The sequence below is a fragment of the Euprymna scolopes genome, chromosome 33, assembly GCF_053919585.1.
Source record: "Euprymna scolopes isolate OS-2025 chromosome 33, ASM5391958v1, whole genome shotgun sequence".
Taxonomy (NCBI): Eukaryota; Metazoa; Mollusca; class Cephalopoda; order Sepiida; family Sepiolidae; genus Euprymna; species Euprymna scolopes.
In genome coordinates, this window is record NC_136514.1 from 56,846,228 (window position 1) to 56,868,362 (window position 22,135).

The 22,135-nt window shown below is 35.7% G+C and overlaps 1 protein-coding gene across 2 annotated transcripts in view; it reads right to left on the reverse strand.

Annotated features, from left to right (window-relative positions):
• LOC145258228 (RING finger protein 32-like) overlaps nucleotides 1-6,906 on the reverse strand; it is a 44,654-nt gene extending 37,748 nt beyond the window's left edge. The window contains exons 1-2 of one of the 2 annotated variants that reach the window (XM_080116179.1): nucleotides 6,766-6,906; nucleotides 2,134-2,302 (exon numbers count right to left, since the gene is read on the reverse strand). In XM_080116179.1, the coding sequence (XP_079972305.1) occupies nucleotides 2,134-2,302; nucleotides 6,766-6,786 (190 nt within the window). In that variant the 5' untranslated portion in view covers nucleotides 6,787-6,906. The remainder of the gene's footprint in view (nucleotides 1-2,133; nucleotides 2,303-6,765) is intronic. The other variant, XM_080116181.1, reaches the window with a different exon arrangement.
• Between the last annotated feature and the right edge of the window lie 15,229 nt (nucleotides 6,907-22,135).

The window sequence follows — 22,135 nt, forward strand, 5'->3', positions numbered from 1 at the left end:
TCCCGGCCATGAAGTTGTTTTTGAAAGGAAAGCGTTTCCCAGATGATGCAACCTTGATTTCTGAAGTCACGTTGTGATTGGAGGACCAACCTGGGGTGTTCTACAAAAACGGTCTCCAGAGCTGCATCCAACAATGGGAGAAATGCATAACTCTGGGTGGTTCCTATGTAGAGAAAGACTAATAACTGTGCCAAGTTTCGTTGCTCTACTGCTTTGGGAAGTGGGTCAGGGGCATTACTTATTGCACGCCCCTCGTAAATCCTAAAAGATTGAGACAATTATTTGGCACACTGTATTAGAAAAAAAATAATTGTCTCAGTCATTAGGGGTTTAATTAGTCAATGCAACGTTGACAGTTTCAAGTTTAATTTACAAAGCAAAACAAAAAACAAGCAATAGTCGATAATAATGATAAGGATTTCTTCTATATTTTACAAAAATTTTCTAGTGTTACATTGCTATTGTGTGGCAAAATTCAAATTTAAAGAAAAAGGTCACTTGTAAAATTTAATTTGCGAAAAAAAAAAAAAAGAAAGAAACTGTATAATTAGGTCAATGTCATTATTGATGCCACTCCAGAAAACACAGGTCTTGGCTCTTAATTTGCACTTGACACTTCCTTGGTGTCCATAATGCCCCTTTTCCAAGACCTCTGATTGCATTGATTTAGGGATCAGAATTCTGTCACCTTTGAGTAATATGCCATTCTCAATAGAAAGTTCATCTCGATAGGACCAGTATAATAATAATAATGCAAAGTAATTCTAATAACAGTATAGTCAATAATCATGGGTAATAATAATCATAATAATAATAATAATAATAATAATAATAATAATAATAATAATAATTAGTCCTCATGCAAAAAAACAGGACACAAAATGTTTTAAATAATAATAATAATAATAGAATAACAATAACAAAGACTTTCGCTGGCGAGGACTACTATTGACCGTAACCAGTTATACAGTCCTTTTGAAATTTTTATCTCTATTTTCCTCGTTATGTACTGAATATTTGTTAATGAAACCTATATGAAATATGTTCCTTATTAAATTTTAAAGATTTTCTATTCTGAAAGAAGTTTTAAAAAATTTAATCTAAAAGTTATTTTAAAGTTTTTGTTACAAAAAATTCAGATTTTCTCATTATTCAGACCTGTATTACAAAGAGGGGATTGCAAAAAATGAGTTGTGGTGTGAGGAGAAATACAAACTGAAACAGAGAGAATATTCAGACCTGTAATAATACAAAGAGAGGGTTGCAAAAATAAGTTGTGGTGTTAGGAGAAATACAAACTGAAACAGAGAGAATATTCAGACCTGTAATAACACAAAGAGGGGGTTGCAAAAATGAGTTGTGATGTGAGGAGAAATACAAACTGAAATAGAGAGAAGAAGAGCTTTAAAATATAATCTTAAAAAGATAAGATACAAGTTAGAAAAGCATTCCATCCAAGGCATGAAAACTGTTAAACAAAATGTTTTACTATAGGCTTTAAAAATAAAGGTACAAGACTCAATTTGAAATTTATTTATCTTCAAAGTGCACTTTTATAAATTTTACAAAGTAAGGTATAAAAATTTAATTTAAATTGAATCAAAAAATTACCTTGGACTTATTTTATGTAATGTACATTTTGATGCAATTTAAAAACATTATCTTTCATCTAGCAATTAATGATATAAATATAAAATTTTCAATTATTTTTTTTTTAAAGTGCTAATATTTTCGCAAGCCAGTTGTCCTATGGCTGCTGCTAATTTTCTCACATGCGCTTATACATGCTCTGTTACGATTAAAGGTTCTTCAAATGATCAAAATGCTATGTTGAGAATCTGTTCAGTGTTTTGTAATTTGACTACATGTATGAGTTAGCTTTCTTCATATCGGAGAGTGTGACAAGCAACTGGAAGACAAGGTGTGTAATAACTAGGACGATGACAAGAGAATATTCTTTTCGTTTTTTAAGTCTCTCGAATATTTATAAGTTAATATCTTATATGTTTTTAGATAGAGTCACGTGGTTCTCAATTGATTAAATGTGTCTGTCGGATATATACTCGAGAGTCAAAGCAATAAAAAGAATATTCTCTTGTCATAGCTCCAGTAATAAGCACATAATAAACTTACTCAGCCCTGTATCCACAACGGCTTTGACATCTTTTATTAGTGATGAGGTCCATCTTGATGCTCCAGGCTCTGATAACAAATTTGGTCCTGACCTCATGATTGGTCTGTTTCTTGTTCGATGATCCTGCAATGCTGCAGAAATAAGGGCCAAACTGCAAGACGGGGTAGACTAAGTAAAAGAAAACAAAAATTTTGGATTATTTTTAGTGAGTTTTAGTTTCTAATTAAACACAAAAATAAATTTATTGCAGTTGCATGACTTCCGTTTGTATAGTGATAAATTGTAGTTTGGTTGGCTAAAACAGACATGTTAAAACTCACATAGAATACGAGGTGGCTTGAATAAGTTTCCAGACATTTTTGTATAGGCATTTAAAATTGTTGAAAACTCTTGAAAATTCAGAATGTTATTGCTATATGTCTTATGAGTTGACTGGCCAATTTTTATGATTTTAAGTTCAAATGAACGGCTACAGCAGCAACTAGAGTACACCCTATTAAAGCCTAATTGTCACAGTAGGTGAATTTCAAAAATGCAATCTGGACGTGAGGACACTTTAGAAGAATGATATGCAATAAAATTCTGTTTTAAACTTGGAAAAAATGCCATAGAAACGTATGGAATTCTTTGGATTGCTTTTGGCTCACCTTTCATGAATCGAGTATCAGTTTTTGAGTGGCATAAGAGATTCAAGGGATTCAGGGAGTCTGTGAGAAATGATAAGAGGTGTGAGAGGAGTAAGGAAGTCAGAACAGTAGAGTTGATTGGCCAAATAAAGAATTTCATGGATAAGGACCATCGTGTGTCTATAGAGACAATAAGCACACAGTTTGATGCCAGTGTGAAAACTGTACACATAATTAATCATGAGGAACCGAAAATGCGGAAGATTTGCATGTATGCACCAGTCCACAATTTTTGTCACCAACTATTTGACGAAGATACACCTTGATCCCTGTGACTTTTGATCATTTCTTAATCTCAAAGAAAACTTTAGAGGCTGTCGGTATGAGACAATTGAGGAGATGAAAGAAGCTGTGACGTGAGTTACTGACACAAGAGGACTTATATGGGACCTTCCAGAAGTTGTTGGAACAGTACAAAAAGTGCATTGCAGCCGGAGGAGATTACTTCGAAGGGGACTAGAGTTTCGTGCGTGTACTATCAATAAAAGTGCCCATACAGAAATAACCTCCACAAATCTCTATTTTAAACAAACATTTGTGCACCAGGTTTATAGTGCTCAAACTGCTTGTTTACAAACAAACAGTGAGCCTCGCATTTTTCAGTCAATTAAGTAGTGGGTGAGATTATTTATGACAGTATAGACAGATATTATAAATACCAACAGGCGGCCGAGTATGCCCTGTCATAAAATAGGCTTAAATATGATATTTTCATTCATACAGATTTTGTATTTATTATTATAGAGCCAATTCTCTATTGAATATTATATTATACCCAATATATAGTAGTGATTTCAAAAGTTTTAAAAAGAAATATGATTTAGGTGCCATCAGCTAGAATCGAAACCAAAACATACAGCTCTCCAGTATTATTTGTAACCACCTGATCTAAGTTCATATACATAGGAAAACTTAAAAAATAACATTCTTAAAGGTATAAATGTATATTTGCGCATACGTAGAAGTAACACGTTCGGTCATCATATACTTGCCAAGTTCCAATTTTTATTTTTACTGCACTTTATTGGCTAAAACCAAACTTTTAAGCCTGTAGACCAAAAAATTGAAAGAGTAGTTTGGTAGAGACCGTTCCTTACACAGAAAGACAGATAAGATCACTATACTCCCATAAATTTTTTTTTTTTTTTATGTGTGTGTGTATTGATATTCATATTAAACCCCCTTTTTTCTATTTATTTAAAAAGAAAATATAACTTTGTTATATATGGGTCGTGAAATTGCATTCATCTGCAAAAGCTCTAGCTAATTTGCATAGTTTTGTAAACATTCATTTTAATTAATTCCCTATTAGTTTTTCGGTTTTCTTATGGGATGATCATCTTTAGTTAACTATTACGTGTGATTATATTCGTGCAGATATTCTACATGAGTTATACTTGCATAATATTTGCATAAAAAGGTTATAGTAAACACAAACGTCTTTTCATATATATTTATGTATGTGTACATATATTTGTTTAAAAAATTTTGTCTACGAAACTCCTGTCAGTTTTTGGTCTGTAGACATGAAACTTAATATATAGGGTATTTGAATCCATGTGAAGCTTTATATTTGGGTTTTAGTCAGAGACAATTGGTGCAAAAGAGTGAAAATTAAAAGAAATGGAATCTGCCAGGTGAAGGTTGAACGACAGCATTACGAATATGCATGTGCAACGTAATAGCTTGTTGCGAGACTAACGGGTGTCGGTGTTAGTCCCACAAACTGAAAATAATAAAAATAAAAATATGGAGTGTAAAACGGTGGTGGCAATCAAACAAAGATGACTGAGGCCGAAGATAAATTAAATACAAAATTTTTTTTCTATTTAAATTGTAAACGAATGAAAAGAGAAGATTAGAAAGTTTCTTCTTAATTGAAAGTCTCTTCCTGCGACTGAGGTAATTAAATGTTTTGAAGGAGAAAAGTAAAAGTTCTTGGTTAGAAATAACCAGTCTTTTTTTTTTTTAGGAAGAAATAAACAATATATAAAAGTCCCTCGCGTACTTTAGCGGAGAGATAGAAACGGGTAAAAAGTCCATCTCCACGTGGAGGATTAATTATCGAACGTGCACACGTTTAACGTCCACGCGGACGGAGTCGATGATGATGATCTTACAGCATGCTGACTTGTGGCCGACTGATTCACTTGGGCGCAAAAATGCCCTTTTTATAGATCCAAACTGGCTCCACGGAGACCTTGTATAAATATCCTGGCTCGTCACAAGAAAATAATAAAATGAATGGAGTTGAAGGAAACAAAAACTCAATTGGTGGATAAGATAAACGTGTCGTTTATTTACTGTTGAAAGAATTAATGTTTTAGATATGATATGTGTTCATGTCTGCGCGGGTGTAACCATCATCCGTTGTGGGACTGGTGTTGTAGAAAGAAAAGGAAATGTATGTTCATCTCAAGTTAGGGTCACTATCGTTTGTTCGCGCATGGGAAGAGAAGTGAGTGATGTAGTGGAAATTGGAATGATAGTCCAGCGTGTAGACAAAGAAGAGTTGACATCAGTTAAACTGCGCGTCATATTAGAAGTCAGCTACGCGGTGGTGTTCTCAGGGACCAGTAGTAGATGGAGAGAGAAAGAGTGAGAAGGTGTACATACGGTCTGTTAGCTCGTGCCCCATACATAGTCGCAGGGGACGTGATGCGCGCGAGCGTGCGCCTCCCGAAAGGGAGACGGCTGGTTAGCCCAACTTCTCAGTTCGAGAGCTGGTCTGAAAAGGGCTGGAAACGGCCTTTCTCTTCCTTTTATAGGTGTTTCCGGTGTGTCTTTTGCGCATGTATGGATTTCCATTGAAAGGGGAAGTGACGTCGTCCTTGTGTGCGTGTGTGTGAGTACATGTGTGTACGTTAGCGTGTGTGTATATATACGTGAATGTACGTGTGTGGATGTGGGTGCGTATGTTTGTGTGCGCGTTTGTGTGCGCGTATGTATGCGACAAGTAATATAGCTTGAAATGTGAATGTCAAAGGAAAAAGTAAATCATCTGCTAAACATTTTGGTTTCGATTCTCGTTGGTTGCGCGTGAAACGAGCCCTTTTTTTTTTTTAACTTTTTAAATTATTACTATATATGGGTCCAATATAATATAATAATAAATACGAAATCTGCATTAATCAAAATATCATATTAAAGCGTATTTTACGACTAGGCAATGCCGGGCAGTCTGCTAGTTATTTATAGTTAAAAGTAATTTTGGTAAATGTTTACTTTAACTACCAACCAATAAAATTTGTTTTCCTAGGGGGACTCGAGGTTGCTGACAACGAATCTGATATCAAACCCGTTGCAAATTTAAAGTTTGCATGATATTAACCCCTGCCCTGGACCCTGGGACTATTTTGCGCCATTTTATCGCCTTCGTTAACGCTACGCACGAGCGCGTGGTAGTGTTTTCTTACATGATGTGCGCACGCGCGTAGTAAAGTGACTTGTCACATCGCAGAGGAATCTTTAGTGGACATTTGAAATAACAAGAAAGTTTTCAAAAAAAATAAAAATGTGGTTCATTTTTTTTGTGTTGTTACGTAACTTTTTATGCTTTTTAATTCATCTAAAAATCTATACACGTGAACACCTTGAAAATTGCGAATACAGGGGACATACTTATCTCCCTTTTCGTCACTTTAATGGCTTATAATATTTGTCGCCAATAGTGATAGACTTTCTTTCTTTTTTTTTTTACTAAAAACACAATAGCAGTTGTTTTACTCGATTAATTTTCGTAATTTTTGGATATATTACTATTTTCGACACTAAGACTGTTGCTTTTTTTTTTTTTTATTAAAACCACATCAAAAATCGATCCGTCGTCTCCGTAAGCACCAGAAATCGTTATCAGGATACTTAAATAAATAAATAAATAAATAAATACACAGGATTTGAGGCGAAAATTATCGTATAAAATTGTTAACAAATATTTTACTCAACTTTTCGTTTCGGCCTGATCATTTTTGTATCCAGCAAAAGAAAACAGCAATTGTTTCGCTCGGCTTTTAAAACAAACCTGTTAAAACGACAAAGAAAAACACCAACGTGACGCCATTCCAGCGGAAATACACGTTGTTATGGCAACAACGACAAACGAATAAATAAATAAATAAATAAATAAATAAATAACAAAAAAGATTAATTCATGTGTAAAAATCGATATTAATAAATTAATTTTTTTTTTCAACTTAAAAATTAATTTACTAACATACAAACATTTTCTTTTTACTAACGTCAACGGCGACACTAACAATCATGCTGATCATGATGATGTAACACGCGACCGCTTGTATTTTTCCCCACGGAGCAAATTAGGCACAAAGCCGTTTTTAATGTGGAGATAGCGGGGAAAGGGGAACCAGCTCCCCCGAAGGGAAACTGATAGTGACAATTGGTATGAAGCGGAAGCGCTTCTTCTCCTACATTGACCAAAATTGATTGCTACAAGAGCAATAGCATGATATGTGGGGTTGCCCTCACATATTACTTTGATTGCAGTATCTGCCGGAACAGATGGTATTTATTTGCTCCCCCACCGAGCAAATTAGGCACAAGGCCGATTTTTAATGTGAGGAGTGAAGGGAGGGGGAAGGGAAAAAGGGGACCAGCTCCCGAGAGGTGGGAAATGGGAGCTGGTTAAAGGTCAGGCATGTGGGGTTGCCCCCACATCTGGTCTTTGCTAGTCATAGCTAGTCCTAGCTAGTCATAGCTTGCAGTATCTGCCGGAACAGATACTACACTTTGATTTTTACTCCCCCCCCCCCGGTGATTGACACGTGCTGTTTAACATGACGATGATCACAGCAAGAATCGGAAAAATATAGACGCCATATAAACATGTAAACGAAGCTAGGCAGATGATTGTAGTTTTTTTTGTTTTTTTTTACTTGGGAGTTGCCACTTATCAAGGCCCGAAAGCCACTTGAGGATAGGGGTCAATGAATGTAAGGTGGTAGTGTAGTAATCGTTCATGGTGTAAATTGGATAGAATTTGATTATTTATGGAGACAGTTCAACAAGAATTTGTTTACATTGGATTTGAAGGCTACTATGTTGTATTCAACCAGAAATCAGACCGACAGAACAGTGTGTTGTGGGACCGATCGTTAGTGACAATCGACCCTACAACTAAAAGGTGACAAGAAAAGGTAAATGGCAATGGCAAAGAAGAGTGGACAAAACGCAATTGTACTGTTGTGAATGATAAAAACACCTCTAGGTTTATTTACCTAAAGGTAAATAAAAGAAAGTTCTAAGTCTTGTGTTAAAGCTGGAGGAGCAGCACTGCTTGCGTTCAAACTGGAGCGGCTTTACTGTCATTGCTGGAAACTGCAGGAAGGTGCTGTCAGTTGCAGAAGAGTGTTGAAAACTGCAAAAATTTGCTCGAAACTACAGAAATTAGGAGTTGATTTCGCAAAATGTATAGTGGTTTTGTTGAGAAAGGTGGCCCTGAAAAGGGCCGTTTTATCGCATGTAGTTGTAGTAGTTAATAAAAATTTCTGTATTGGGATAGCTGTCAGTTGAAGGAGAGGCCAACCATCCCCGGAGGCGGCTGTCGTTGATCCGAAACCAACTAGCAGGATTACCATGGGTGTTGTCTTTATATGCGAACTGTGCGTACGTAGTTGTAGACATATGTCGATCTTTGACTTAAAGAAAAAATGTCGCTGCTATTGTGTTTTTATTTTGCGTCTATATCTTAAGTGACGTGATCGACAATCTCCGAAATCTACATCTGTCTGTTTGCAGTCAAACTTGCGCTCGTGGATATATTTGTAGCGCGGTTAACAAACTATTTTATATATGCAGATCAATGCCCTTTGCCAACGTGATTCGGCAAGACTGACCAATCGGTTGGCAGAGCGCATTGATTGTTGCTGTCCCCTAAAGGACTATTTTTAGCCCTTTGGAAACTCAGCTGATTTGGGCAGAGACTCCAGCCAGCGGCCAGAACAGATCTCTCTCACAGCACTCCTAACACCGCTAACTCACTGGCTACTGCCATCCGTCGCTCACCTAACAGACCATCAGCAGACGACACCCAGCCAGGCAGATTCCTTTGCTCTTTCTTTCTTTTCAGTTCGAGAAACAATCTCGTCTTTCTTCTGCAATAAACCCCTTTTGTTGGTATTTGTTTCAAGGAGGTGTTTTGTTGTTTTTGTGATTATTAATTAAATAATTATTAGGAGAGTACTAATGCACCTACATTTATTCACCTATATATTTATGGCAAGTTTGTTGCCCGTAGCTTTTTTTTTTTATATATATAATTTTTCTATTAATTTTAAACTTTGTTGATCGAGGAGAAATAATGTATGCTGTTCTCTTCCAATCGTGGGTTCAACTAACAATTTTTTTTTTTTTTACATTTTTACCCCAAACAAGGCACATTGCCACTTTGATATAGGGGGGGGGGCTATTATCAGGGACATAAGCTATAGGAGTACTATGTAGGGAGTTGGGCAGCAATATGTCGGTTCACGTTACACCTGAACTTCTGCATGTCAGTACAGTTAGGGAAGCAGGGACCCGGAAGGGAATTCCAAAGTCTAGCGGTTTTGGGGAAGAAACTATTGGAGTAGAAGGCTCTCTTACATCTAGGGATCTCTACTGTGAAGGGGTGGGATTTAGCTGCTTATCGGGTTTGTGGGGGTATTTTCGTTGAGGGGGTGCAAGTGCTTGCAGTTCGTCAGAGCATTCACCGTTAAAATACTTGTAGAACAGACAGAGGGATGCAACATTTCGTCGATGGGACAGAGGCTGAAGCTTAGATGACAGTTCAAGACCTATCAGATTGGCGACTCTCTTTTGAACCTTGTCTAGGAGCGAGAGACTAGTAGCAGATGCACCAGCCCAAATATGACAACAATACTCCATACATGGGCGAATGGTGGCCTTATAGAGGTACAGGATACTTTCAGGTATTAGTAGCTTTCTAGCGTGGTAGAGAGAACCTACCTTCTTCACAGTGGTCCTGGCAATGCTTTCAATGTAATTGTTCCAACTCATGTTTCCCGTGAACGTTAGGCTGAGGAGTTTAAAAGATGTACTTTCAGATAAAGAGTCATTGGCCATTGCTATTGGTCGTAGAGAAGGTTTCTTGTAATTATTGAAGGAAACAAGTTTAGTCTTGGCAGCATTGAATGTGACCATCCATTTTTGTCCCCATTCCACCACAGATTGGAGGCCATCCTCTCGTGTTTCTGCCATTTCTTTAGATATGTGTTCATTTGTTTGTTTGATTGGAAGAGGATCGTTCAATGCCAATAACTTTTTTTCAATATGCTACAGCATGTCGCAATGGAGTTGTGTGCACTAAAATAAAAGGTCTGTGATAACATTGTTGTATCATTAAAGCTATTTGATTATTAACTAATTGCACATAAAAGTGCTATATTGTTTTTCTAATTCCAACGAGCAACCTTGTGTTGTTAGAAAGAAAGTTGATTAAGCAAAGAAGTGGTTTTTCTTGTTGAAACTATGTTCCAAAGGCAGGCAATTTTAGGAAAGAAGCTTTGTTCATGGAATCTGCATTTAGATTTAGGCACAGATAGAGAGTGGGGGAAATCATATATAGCTAGTCGAATGTTTGTTTGTGAAAGTTTGACAAGGGGGAGGGACCATAGATTGGAGTTCAATCAAGCACTTGCCATGAAAATAGCGATAGAACAGAGACAGGCCCGCGACGTCCCTTTTGTAATTTTCTAGCTAAAGGACACTCTGGACAGAGAACAATTTTGAATGGTAAAGCATTGGCTTATTTATTTATTTATTATTATTATTATTATTTAATTAATTTATTCATTATTATTATGTATTTATTTTTTTTTTTAGATGAGCACACTCTGCTAAATCCCTCTACCCACCCACCCAAAACAAAGAAAAATGAGATTATAATTTTTTTTAGGCGATTACGTGTGGACACCCTGCAAATTTCAGTGGAAAAAAAAAATCAATTGTTTTAGAATTTAGAAGTAAGGATAAGTTTCTTTAGGGATGTGCTCACACCAGTTTTAGGGGTTTACTTTAGGGTGTTTTGTAATGGGAGAAGTATTTTTGGGATGAGTCGGACTCAGAGAAATATTTTCAATGAAAGGGTTTTGCAGGTTTCATAATCAAATATGAGAAAAACGAGACAAAACAAAATAATGGTAAACAAAACAAAATAATGAGTTCAGAAGCCATATATCCACAATAAAGATAAAATGGAAGTTTACAGCAATTAGAACAACTTACAGGATGTCCCACTTAAAAGTAGCCCAATCTCTAATGTTTCTCTAAATTTTTTTTCAGATTAGGCGGCTCACTTAAAAGTAGCCCGATCTCTCTAATCTTTCTCTTAACGACCAACTGACACCACAAAACAAAACGCAATTCTTTTTCCAACAAGATGGCGCTACATGCCACACGTCTCACAGATCACTGACACAAGTTCATGACATGTTTATGGAAGAGAGAACAATAAGCAAAGGGTTATGGCCACCACATTCCCTGAACTTGTCATCATGTGATTTTTATCTTTGGGTGACTTTAAAACAAAAACTTTATGCAAACAATCCTCACAATCTAGACCAACTAAAGAAGAACATTGCTATCAAGAGGATCACCAGAAAAGAGCTACAGGCAGTATTTGCAAACATTGTTAAATGCATAAATGTCAACGGGGAGCACTTCCCGCATCTTTTATAACACTACAGGTAATTTAAATAATAAAAAAATGGTCCTCCTCTGTACTACATTTTTATGGGCTACTTTTAAGTGGGCCACCCTGCAGATGGGTCATGAATATTTTCAGAGTTCAGAGTGTAAAAACAAGGGGAATTCATTAGTTGAGACATTGAAGAAGTATGGATTTTCAACGTAGACTCCCACTGTTGCATACCGGTCATATTAGAGAACGACGGGTATATATAAAGCACCAAATTACGGAGATGTTGTATAGCCGAGGGTTACATTTAAGAGACATATATCGGGTACATTTTAATTAGACATGTAATACAATTGGATGAGCGAGGGAGAGATAGAAGAGAGACATTTATACAGTGAATGTTTCTATAACATATAGTTAGAGATGAGGATTATCAGTTCTTTTATCACAGGAGAAACAGTCATTAGTTATGATCGCTGAGGGAGTCACATTTCTTAAGATGATGGAGAGACACATTACTTAACGTTGGATTTATACATTGTCCATTATCACGATGAGTGGACACAAGTTCATATAAATACAATTTCACTTTACCTTTGTTTTGGTAGAATAACACAACACAAGACGGCAGTTACAAAATGATGATGTTTCTTTATTCCTTCGACCAGTCAATAATTTCACATCAAGGAATTTAAAGTCCTACATGATTTCAACTTCTAACACATCGCATTAACATTTCTAAACAATCGAATTCCTTTTCAAACAAACATATCTATTTATTTTAAAACTAACAATCGGAATTCTCCTGAATCTTAATTCCAAACCTAGCTTTCCAGGTTCGAATTCTCGGTCTCCTATCTCATTTTTACTTACAAGAACAGGGGACTTGTTCTCGTAACACCACTACCAGGTCTCCTTCTCCATTGAAACCCAATTACAGGAGACCAAACCAGACCTATTATTCCTAAGCAGAACTGGCATTGGACTGACGATTTCCCCAGATGAGTTTGTGAGTCGTCATTCTATGTTTAAAAAAATGTGTCCTCTATAGTATCAGACCTGACAGAATGATAAATTGTAGGTATAGACCGCTTCATGCCCTCCAAAAAATTCCAGCAAAAAGCTAACAGCCAGCCATGGTTCTCTCTAGAATATGCTGCTGCCATTGCACACAGAAATCACTTTTTCTATTGTTTCCAATGTAATAGATGTACTGAGACTAAAGCCACTTTCAGGACTGCCAGCAACCACTGGACGATCTTGTCAACATCGGACAAAGCCAAACTCTTTGCCCAGAATTTGTAGCGTAGACTATTAATCGGTTTGTGGAAGATTGGTAAGTATGTTGAGGAGAGATATTTGTCACTGATCTTGTATATGCCAGATATAAGTGTTCATACGATTCCGGATAAAAAGGAAAAACAATATTAAGGAAAGTACATTTAAAGGAGAGACATCAAAATGGAGGACGTTAAAGTCGAGTTACAATATATATATATATACAAAGAATATATTTTATTAAACGAACAAGGTAAAAACAATAAGAAAATGTGTTTTGTGTATACACGTGTTTGGGTAAGCATGCTTTTAAACTTGTAACGTTTGTTGTGTGTATATCTGTATGTATATGTGTATGTATATATGTATGTATATGTATATGTATGAGCAGGAATAGTTTCTAAAAGTTCATTGTTAATGCATATGTATCTAGTGTTCACAAAAGTTTGTTAATGTGGTTGTAAACATGTGTGTTCTTACCTTGAGAAAGAATGTACCTTGGTTTTATCTTAAAACAAATGTAACTGTCGAGGCAAACAGGAAGTGTGTTTGACTACATCGAAGAAATCAGGAACCATGACAAGGGCAAATAACTGGTGCATTATTGAGTAGTGTGTGTGTGTGTGTGTGTGTGTGTGTGTATGTATGTGCAAGGTAAAATACCAGGTTGAGAAACTGGCATGTTCTATCCTTCTTTCGAGGGTAGATGGGAGTCTCTTAACCCGTGGTAGGCACCCTATCTAGTGATGGCGTCACGATAAAAAAAAACCCTTGATAGCCCTGGCAAAGCATCAAGTATTCAGCTATTGACAAGATTTGAATTACACTACAAACTCATGTAGTGAGTTCAATCTCAGCTACGGCTGCGCTGGATGGATAGTGTGTGCGATATATCTATTTGCATATTGGTCTGAAAAGCATACACTCTAAACTTTGCAGCTAATTATACCCTATGCGAACAGGGTCGCCCTCCCCCCTTCCATATTTCCTCCTGTGTCTGAAAACATGCTATCCAACATACAAATATCTGTGCATGATGCTGCCAAGCTAATCAAAAATTTTGATTTCAGTAAAACAACTGGCCCTGACAGCATTCCAATTACAGTGCTGAAAAAGTTTTAATCAGAACTAGCTCCCATACTTACAATGCTGTTTAAGCATTGTCTTAAGGAGACTTGTTGCCTTACACCTTGGAAAACCTCATTAGTATGCCCTGTATTTAAGAATTCAGGTGACCAGTCATCTTCCTCTCAGTACAGGACAATAAGTCTCTTGTGGGTCATGAGTAAGTTGCTGGAATTGGTGTTAAATAGAGAAGTACTCAAACACCTTAGCAAAAATAACCTCCTTGGTGATATGCAACATGGTTTCCATTCTGCTAGATCTACAGCAGATGTGCTAACAGTTATATCTCATACGATTAATGAATCTCTCGACAGAGGTTTCCTTTCTAAGGCAATTGCTCTTGACATATAAAAGGCCTTTGATAGGGTATGGCATAAAGGTCTACTTCACAAGATCTTTAGCTATGGTATAGCTGGAAATGTCTTCTCAATTATTAAACCATTTCTCTCTGATAGGTTCATAAGAGTAGTGATTGATGGGCAGAAATCAGAAGCTCACGATATTAATGTTGGAGTCCCTCAGGAGACCATCCTGGACCCAACTCTCTTTCTGATTTACATCAATGATCTCCCAAATCATATCCTAAAATCATTCATAGACATTTACACTAATGACACTACCATCTTTGGCAACACATCAAAGGCCATAAATCACCATACGCTTCATAAAATAATATATAGAAATCAGTGTCTACCAAGACTGTATTTGCCCAGAGAAGAAGGAGAACTGGGCTCTTAGAGATCAACCAAGAATATAGGGTAACAATTGTGAGCACAAGCCAGTATCTGAGAAGCTCCCAGAACAACATCCTCTCAATATTATACGAACATCAAGAGACAAGAGCCAGCAGAACATCAGTCATCCAGCTGGCCAAGCATTTTGGTCAAGGCTGTCTCACAGATGAGGATGAAATACCAAACAAGCCTGCCACAGAAATAGCAAGAAAGAGCCGGCAGAAATATACCGAAACCTTCCAAAGAATGAACCTTGAAGAATGGGACCAACATCAGTGTGCAAAGTATTTTCTGGGAGAATTCTCCCAACAATACATAGACAAAGAAGGTTCCTTGGAATGGCTCAAGAGGGGAGCCCTCCACCACGATCAGGAAAGGGTTATAATGGTTGCTCCAGATTAGGGATTGATGACTAATGCATTTAAGAAAATGGCAGGTCTCAGTAATGACAAGAAATGTAGGTTCAACAATCTTCAAAGGAAGAAAATTAAAAAAAAAAACAAAAAAAAAAGAAAACAAATTCTCTCTCCTCTGATCTTGAACACTTGGGTAATGGAGAAAGAGGTGTCTGGTTAATTTTAATGCATCTAAAACCAAGCTTCTATCTTTATATCATCAACGCTCTGATCCCCATCTGACATCAATTGAAATGAATGACTCTCATGTTGGGGAGGCTTCATGTTTTGACAAGCTTCTGGGTCTGACCTTTACTCCTGATCTGAAATGGAATATGTACATCAAATCTGTTGCCAAGGCTGATGGAAAAATGGTGGGATCATTCTATCTCTCCAATAGATATCTCACTGCTGATGCAATTTTCTACCCATATAATAGCCAAGTACATCCTAAGATAGAGTTATATTGCCACATCAGGGTAGAAGCTGCTAAAAACATCCTATCCTGCCTTGAGTTCAAAATAGACTTCGTAACCTAGTAGAGGATGCCCTTTTTTCTTCCCTGCAACCTCTTTCCCACAGAAGAGATGTTGCGAGCCTGTCTGTGCTTTATCGTTATTTTCATGGCAAGTGTTTATCTGAGCTCCAATCTATGGTCTCCTGTTGCCAAACTTTCACAAAAAGCACTCGTCTAGCTGAAACCACTTTCAATAATTTCCCCTACTCTTTATCTGTGCCTTAGCCTAAATTTAGATTTCATGAACAAAGCTTCTTTCTTGGGACTGCATGCCTATGGAACTCTCTTCCGTTTCTCTGCTTTCCAACTGACTACAATATGGCCGTCTTCAAGTTCAACGTTAACAAGTTCTTGATGAACCGTCCCTTTAAATAATCTAATTTACCAAATTTCCACTACTAATGATTACTACAACATTTTCTATTGACTTCCATACACTCATTAACCCTTATCCTCAAGTAGCCTCTAGGCCTTGTGGTGTCTCCTTTATAAAAAAAAAGAAGAAAAAATGAACTGATTAATTAATAGCCTTGAATTACAGGGGTTAAAAAATTGTGTTCAAAACTTTTCAGGTTATTTTTATAAATTCAATGTTTATTTAATTTCATATTAGTAAGAGAGTTCAATGAAAAAGATTAGAAATATTTCAATGAATAAAATTTATACAGATTAGCAGAAGACAATAAATCAGTGAGTTGTGTGTATCTGTGTGTTCATTAATGTTTGTGTGTGTGTGTGTGTAGACTCAGGTCAGCTGGGTTCCACTGGTTTATTGAAGAAAAATTTGGCTTTTTTAAGAATTTAAGTAGCTTCCTGAAAGACCATTTAAAATAAATTAAGGGAGTTTTCTGATTGGTCCGAATTATAATTATTTGTTTTTATTCAGGATATCGTATGTGCAGACGACATGCATACAAATTATGCATTTTGATTTTGTGTACGTGTCAACAAATGTGACTACTACATTTCTCATATAAATTTAATTTAAAATGATCCTCTATTTCAGGACCATTATCGAACAGGATTAAAAAAAAAAAAATTTGCTCAGGGAGATAAATTCTGTTTTTCATACAGAAAAAAAAAACAGACCCCCCCCCCCACTTCATTTGAGTAAGAAGATAGGACATTCTCAAATGAAATAATGATAAAGTCTATATATATACAAAAATTAATTTCATTATACACTTTTTAAGACAGCTAAAGACAAAAAGTTTGATTAACAGAATGTGTATATGCTGTGGCTATGTTTAGTAGTTTGTGTGTATTCCTTGTTGTGTCTGTTGAGTGTTTTTGAGGCCTCAAAAAGCCCAAGCAAGATGCATATTTGAAAAAACAAAACAAAACAAAAAGGATTGGAACGAGAGAAAAAACTGTGTTTGGGTTTTTATAGTGTGAGGGGTTTAGGTGTTTTGAGGTTCAGGGATACATACAGAGAGATGGTATCTTTCCTATATGGTCTGCTATTGCATCCGCAACTTGTCTCAATGCACACTGCACTATGTAAGGTGTCAAATAGCCAGTTTTATAGTTGCAATTTTCAATGAGTGACGAAAGGTCACACTTCAACAGGTAACTCTGTTAATATGCATTTGCATATACAGAACATGGTGGATCTAGAGGAGTAAATCTTGATAAACAATCCTGTTATTTCCATGAGTAGCAGTAGTTCCTGAGGCATTCAGCAAAAGTGTGGTAGCAAGCCAGAGAACAGCATAGTTATGCGGATGGTCATATTCCTGACAACAAACAAACATAATGCCCCCATAAGTGGAGAACTATAGCAAGATATTTTATATTATTTTATTTTTAATTTTTTGGAATCTTTTCAGATTTTCATAATTTGCGCATTCATTTTTTCTTTTTTGGACCGCTATCCTCACTGAGATGCGAATTTCAATATCTCTCTCTGTGGAAACTATGTTGCTGCCCAGATACATAAACTCAGCAACTTCTTTCAGTGTTGTTCCAACCAGAGCCCTGATCCACAGAGAGAGATATTGAAATTCGCATCTCAAAAGCATGGGCCACATTGGATGGGCTGCATTCAGTATGAACTTCAAGACTGACTGACAAACTGAAAAGGCAGTTCTTCAGGGCAGTGGTAGAGTCTGCACATTCACCAAAAGATTGGAAAGAAAACTAGGTGGCACATACACCTGTATGCTATGAACAGTATTAAATATATCTTGGCAAAATCATCTCACAAAGTAGCAAATTTATGGCAACCTACCTACCATATCTAATACCATCAGGGAGAGATACCTACGATTTGCCGGTCATTGTCTGAGGAGCAAGCATGAATTGATGAGTGATGTATTGTTATGGACTCCACGACATGGATGCGCAAGCAAAGGACAACCTAGATCCACGTACATCTAACAAATAGCACACGACGCCAACTGTGAACCTGAAAATCTGAAGCAGCTGATGGAAGACAGGAAACTCTGGAGAGGAAGAGTCACATTAGGAGGGGCTCCTTGCCCGGACCAATGATGTTATCCTCATAGTTGTTGTTTTACCATGTTTTATTTTTAGTAAAAGGATAGTTGGATTCTTCTTTATTGTTTGAGTTGAAATTTAATTTGTTTATCTTTTTTTCTGCATCTTGTTTTGTCTTTTGGAAGGACTGCCTATGATTTTTACTATAAGAATTATTTTGAAAAGTTTTGGCGAGAAGATTCACTATATTTTTTTTGTCTCTTATTTTAATGTCGTTTTGTAGGAGATGAGTTGAAGGGGGGGGGGATAAGTTTTTGCCCAAATTTTTCCTTACCATGTTCCACACACGTTTGGGGTTTGTATTGGGTTTATTGATATAATCTTTCTATGTCCTTTTTGCTTTTCTATCTGGATACTTGGATAAGAAAAGGAAAAATCTTGAAAGAATTATTAACGACAATGATTTGTGCATATTAAACAATAAATCCAACACATATCTTCATCCAGTTTCAGACCCCTATCATTGTGTGACTCCACTATTTTCATGGACTACAACTGGAAGATTTTAGAAGTTTCGTGGGATAGCAACCATTCCCAAGCGGTTTTAACAAATCTGAAAAAAAAAAAAAAAATCTCCCCAAATGAAAAATAAAAATAGCAAATTGGGAGGAACAAAATTTTTTTTTTTAAATGCCAACAAAAAATTCTCAGAGGAGGAAAACCCCCAAATCTATAGAATATTTTTCTAATACATTACTAGCCATTGCACATATATACCCAAAAGTAGCAGAACTAACAAACAAAGATCCTAGTTTAACGATCAATGCCAAAAAACAATTGGCCTATATAAAGCTGCTTTACGAAAATTCAAGTCCTAACCAACGAAATACAATCTAAACTTTTTTAAGCAAAAAAGAGCAATAGCTCATAAAGTTAACAGAGAAGCAAAAATAGATGAATGATTGCTCAACAAGAATAACAACAATCACCATCATATTCAATAGTTTAACGTCTGTTTTAAATGTTGACATGCATAGCCAGTGTTTTAGAAATCGACTTCCAAACCGACCTATTTCTGGCCAAGTTTTTATTTATCCCTCTTTCTCGAATGTTTTCCTTGGTTAAGTGACCATTTTACCTCAACTTTTCTACATCTATTACCCGAAGAAATGTCATCCATTTTTTTTTTCAACATGGTCATGCTATCAAATTTGAGTTAAGGACACTCATAACACCTTAAATACCATAAGTGGACGATGATTTTTTTCTACATTAAATTCAATACTTGTTTTTAATTTCTTGATACAAAAATAAAGTTAGAAATTATTTGTAATCTCTCTCTATATATATTACATATAATTTTATGCCTTCTCAGTTTTTGGTACTTGTGTTGTATACTGGGTTTTATATGACACAACTATACGACAATAAATTTCAGGTAAAAACAACAATGTATTTCAGGTAAAAACATTATTACGTACTAACGTGTCATATTGAGATTAATTTAAAATCCCAAAACTTACAAAAAATATCTAGTAGAAGATGTGCTAGAATTATTTTTTGAAAGTAATCATAGAGACTAAGGTTAGGCATTTTCTATTTCTTTAATGACGGATTTCAAGAAAATCAAGGGAGATAAGTCAGTTTGTCATATAGAATTGGTTGCACAACACTTCCATATTAAAATATATGATGAAGCTAGCTAACTTGATAGATGACATTTTTTACTTGTAATTATTTTTCTACTGGATCATTTTTTTGCAATTTTTGGAATTCATACTAACTTCGACATGACATGTAAATACGTAATAGTGTTTTTACCTGAAATGGATTTGTTTGAATACCCAGTTATACTGCACAAGCACCTAGCTTTTCATATAACGTGTAAAAGATTAAAACAAGACATATAAAATTTGAAACAAAGCAAAAACTAATTAGGGTTCTTGAATGAATATTTTAATTATTTTACTGCAAGATTTTCATTTAAATTTGAACTAGCACAGCTACCCAGCATTGCCTGGGAGTCATAAAAATCAAAATAGAAGAGATTAAAGACATTTTTATATTAAAATTTCTATCTTTCTACCAATATCAGTGTATCTTTCTCCTTTCTTCATTTTCTCCCCACCCATATTTCACTTCTGCCATTCTTCTATTGAAAATGGCAGAAAAACCTATGATGAAACGTGTCTCAGTTGACCCTCATAATGAATATCTTTTTTTCTAAATTTTAGATATACATGCAGGGCAATTCTGGTCAAGGCAATACCAACTTTGTTGTGGTTGGTTTTACATTTTTTAGTATTTTTTTTTTTTTTTTACTATTATCTGGATATAAAAACACAAAAAACTGCTCTTTATATTATAAGTGGAAGGGGGAAATTTTATAAAAGATTTTAAACGGTAAAAATGTTTCATTATGATTGAATGTAGCTATGTATTTATTTTGAATTGAAAAAAAAAATTATAAAATTAATCAATATATTTTTGCATTTTGTACATTTATGCAAAATCAAGAGATGTAAATTTTATTCATAGTCACTGATAATGTAACTTAAAAAAAATTATATGTATGAAATGTAACAGTGCATATGGCATGTGAGAGAAAATCAGCAGCAGTCACAGGATAGCTGACTAGCAAAAATATTAGCAGCAGCAGCAGAAGTTTTAGCAATATGCAAATTAGCAAGTGTATGCAAGCTTGCGTGACAAAAAAGACAGAAAAAAGAGGATAGCATGTGGTCAAAATAGTATTAAAAAAAACGAAATATAAAACCTTTCCATTACAAATCTTGTAGAAATCTTTTTGAAATGAGATTAACATCTGTGGCACAACGGATATAAGTGCTGAATAATAATCAGTTCTAAGTGACAATCTTCTGAAGGTTGAAGATTTGATCTGAATACTATTACAAATGACTTAAACTTCTACCTGGTTATGACTGACAAAATGAGAGCAAGCATGACTCATTCAAATTTGATGGCATAGTCACGTTGAAAGATTAGGTTTTCTGGATTAGTGATGTAAGCCAATTGAAGTAGCACAGTCACTTTACATGGTGAAACCAAGGAAAACATGGGTAAAGTGATAAGGATGGATTTTCAAGAGAGGGATAAATAAAAATTTGCCTAGAGATAGGGCAATATGAAGTGGAACAAATACATTAAAGATATTGCAAAGGCTGCTGCAAAGAAGGTGGGTTCCCTCTATCAAGCAAGAACTTCTGTACTTCTATGAGGCCACCATTCGCCCATGTATGGAGTATTGTTGTCACATCTGGGCTGGTGCGTCTACCACTAGCCTCTCTCTCTCTTGGATAGGATCCAAAAAAGATTTTTTCAATCTAATAGGTCTCACTTTGTCCACTAAGCTCCAACCCCTGTCCCATCGCCGCAATGTTGCATTTCTGTGCCTGGTTTACAAATATTTTAATGGAATGTGTTCTGATGAACTCGTTACACTTGTGTCTCCTTAATGTGGATATCTCCAACAAGCAACAAAATCTCACCCTTTCACCGTTAAGGTCCTTAAATGCCAGAAAGCTTCTTATTCTAATAGTTTCTTCCCTTGAACAGCTAGACTTTGGAATTCCCTTCCTGCTAACTGCTTTCCTGACTATGCTGATATGCAGAAGTTTAAATGTAATGTAAACAAACACTGTTAATCTTTCCTAGGCATGGTCCCAAATAATAGCCCCTTACGTCAAAGTGGCGATATGCCTTGTTAGAGATTAACTTGAGTAAAAATAAAAACAAAAAACAAAAGAAGTTTAGTGGTCAATGTCTAAAACCGTGGATGATGCATGCCAACACATAAAAGAGATGTTGAACCGAATGTGATGACATTGTATTTAGTACAAAAACAAAATTGCAAGCAAAATGAATTCTTTCAATTCCATAGACCTTCATGCTTTCTTTTCTCTTTTAATTTTTTTTCTCTTTCTTTCTTTTTTTTTTTTTAATGTTTTGGAATTTTTTTTAGATGAGGATTGATGATTTGAATTCTTCAGTTTACTATTCTCATCTTGATAGTGATTTCACATTTCAGCTGATGTAATCTCCAAGCTTCTTCAGGTGTATCTTTTGAACTTGGGAATATTTATGTCAAATTCAACACCCTATACAGAATTTTGTCCTGAACCCTTTATTTATTAAAACGAGGGTAGATTGCACT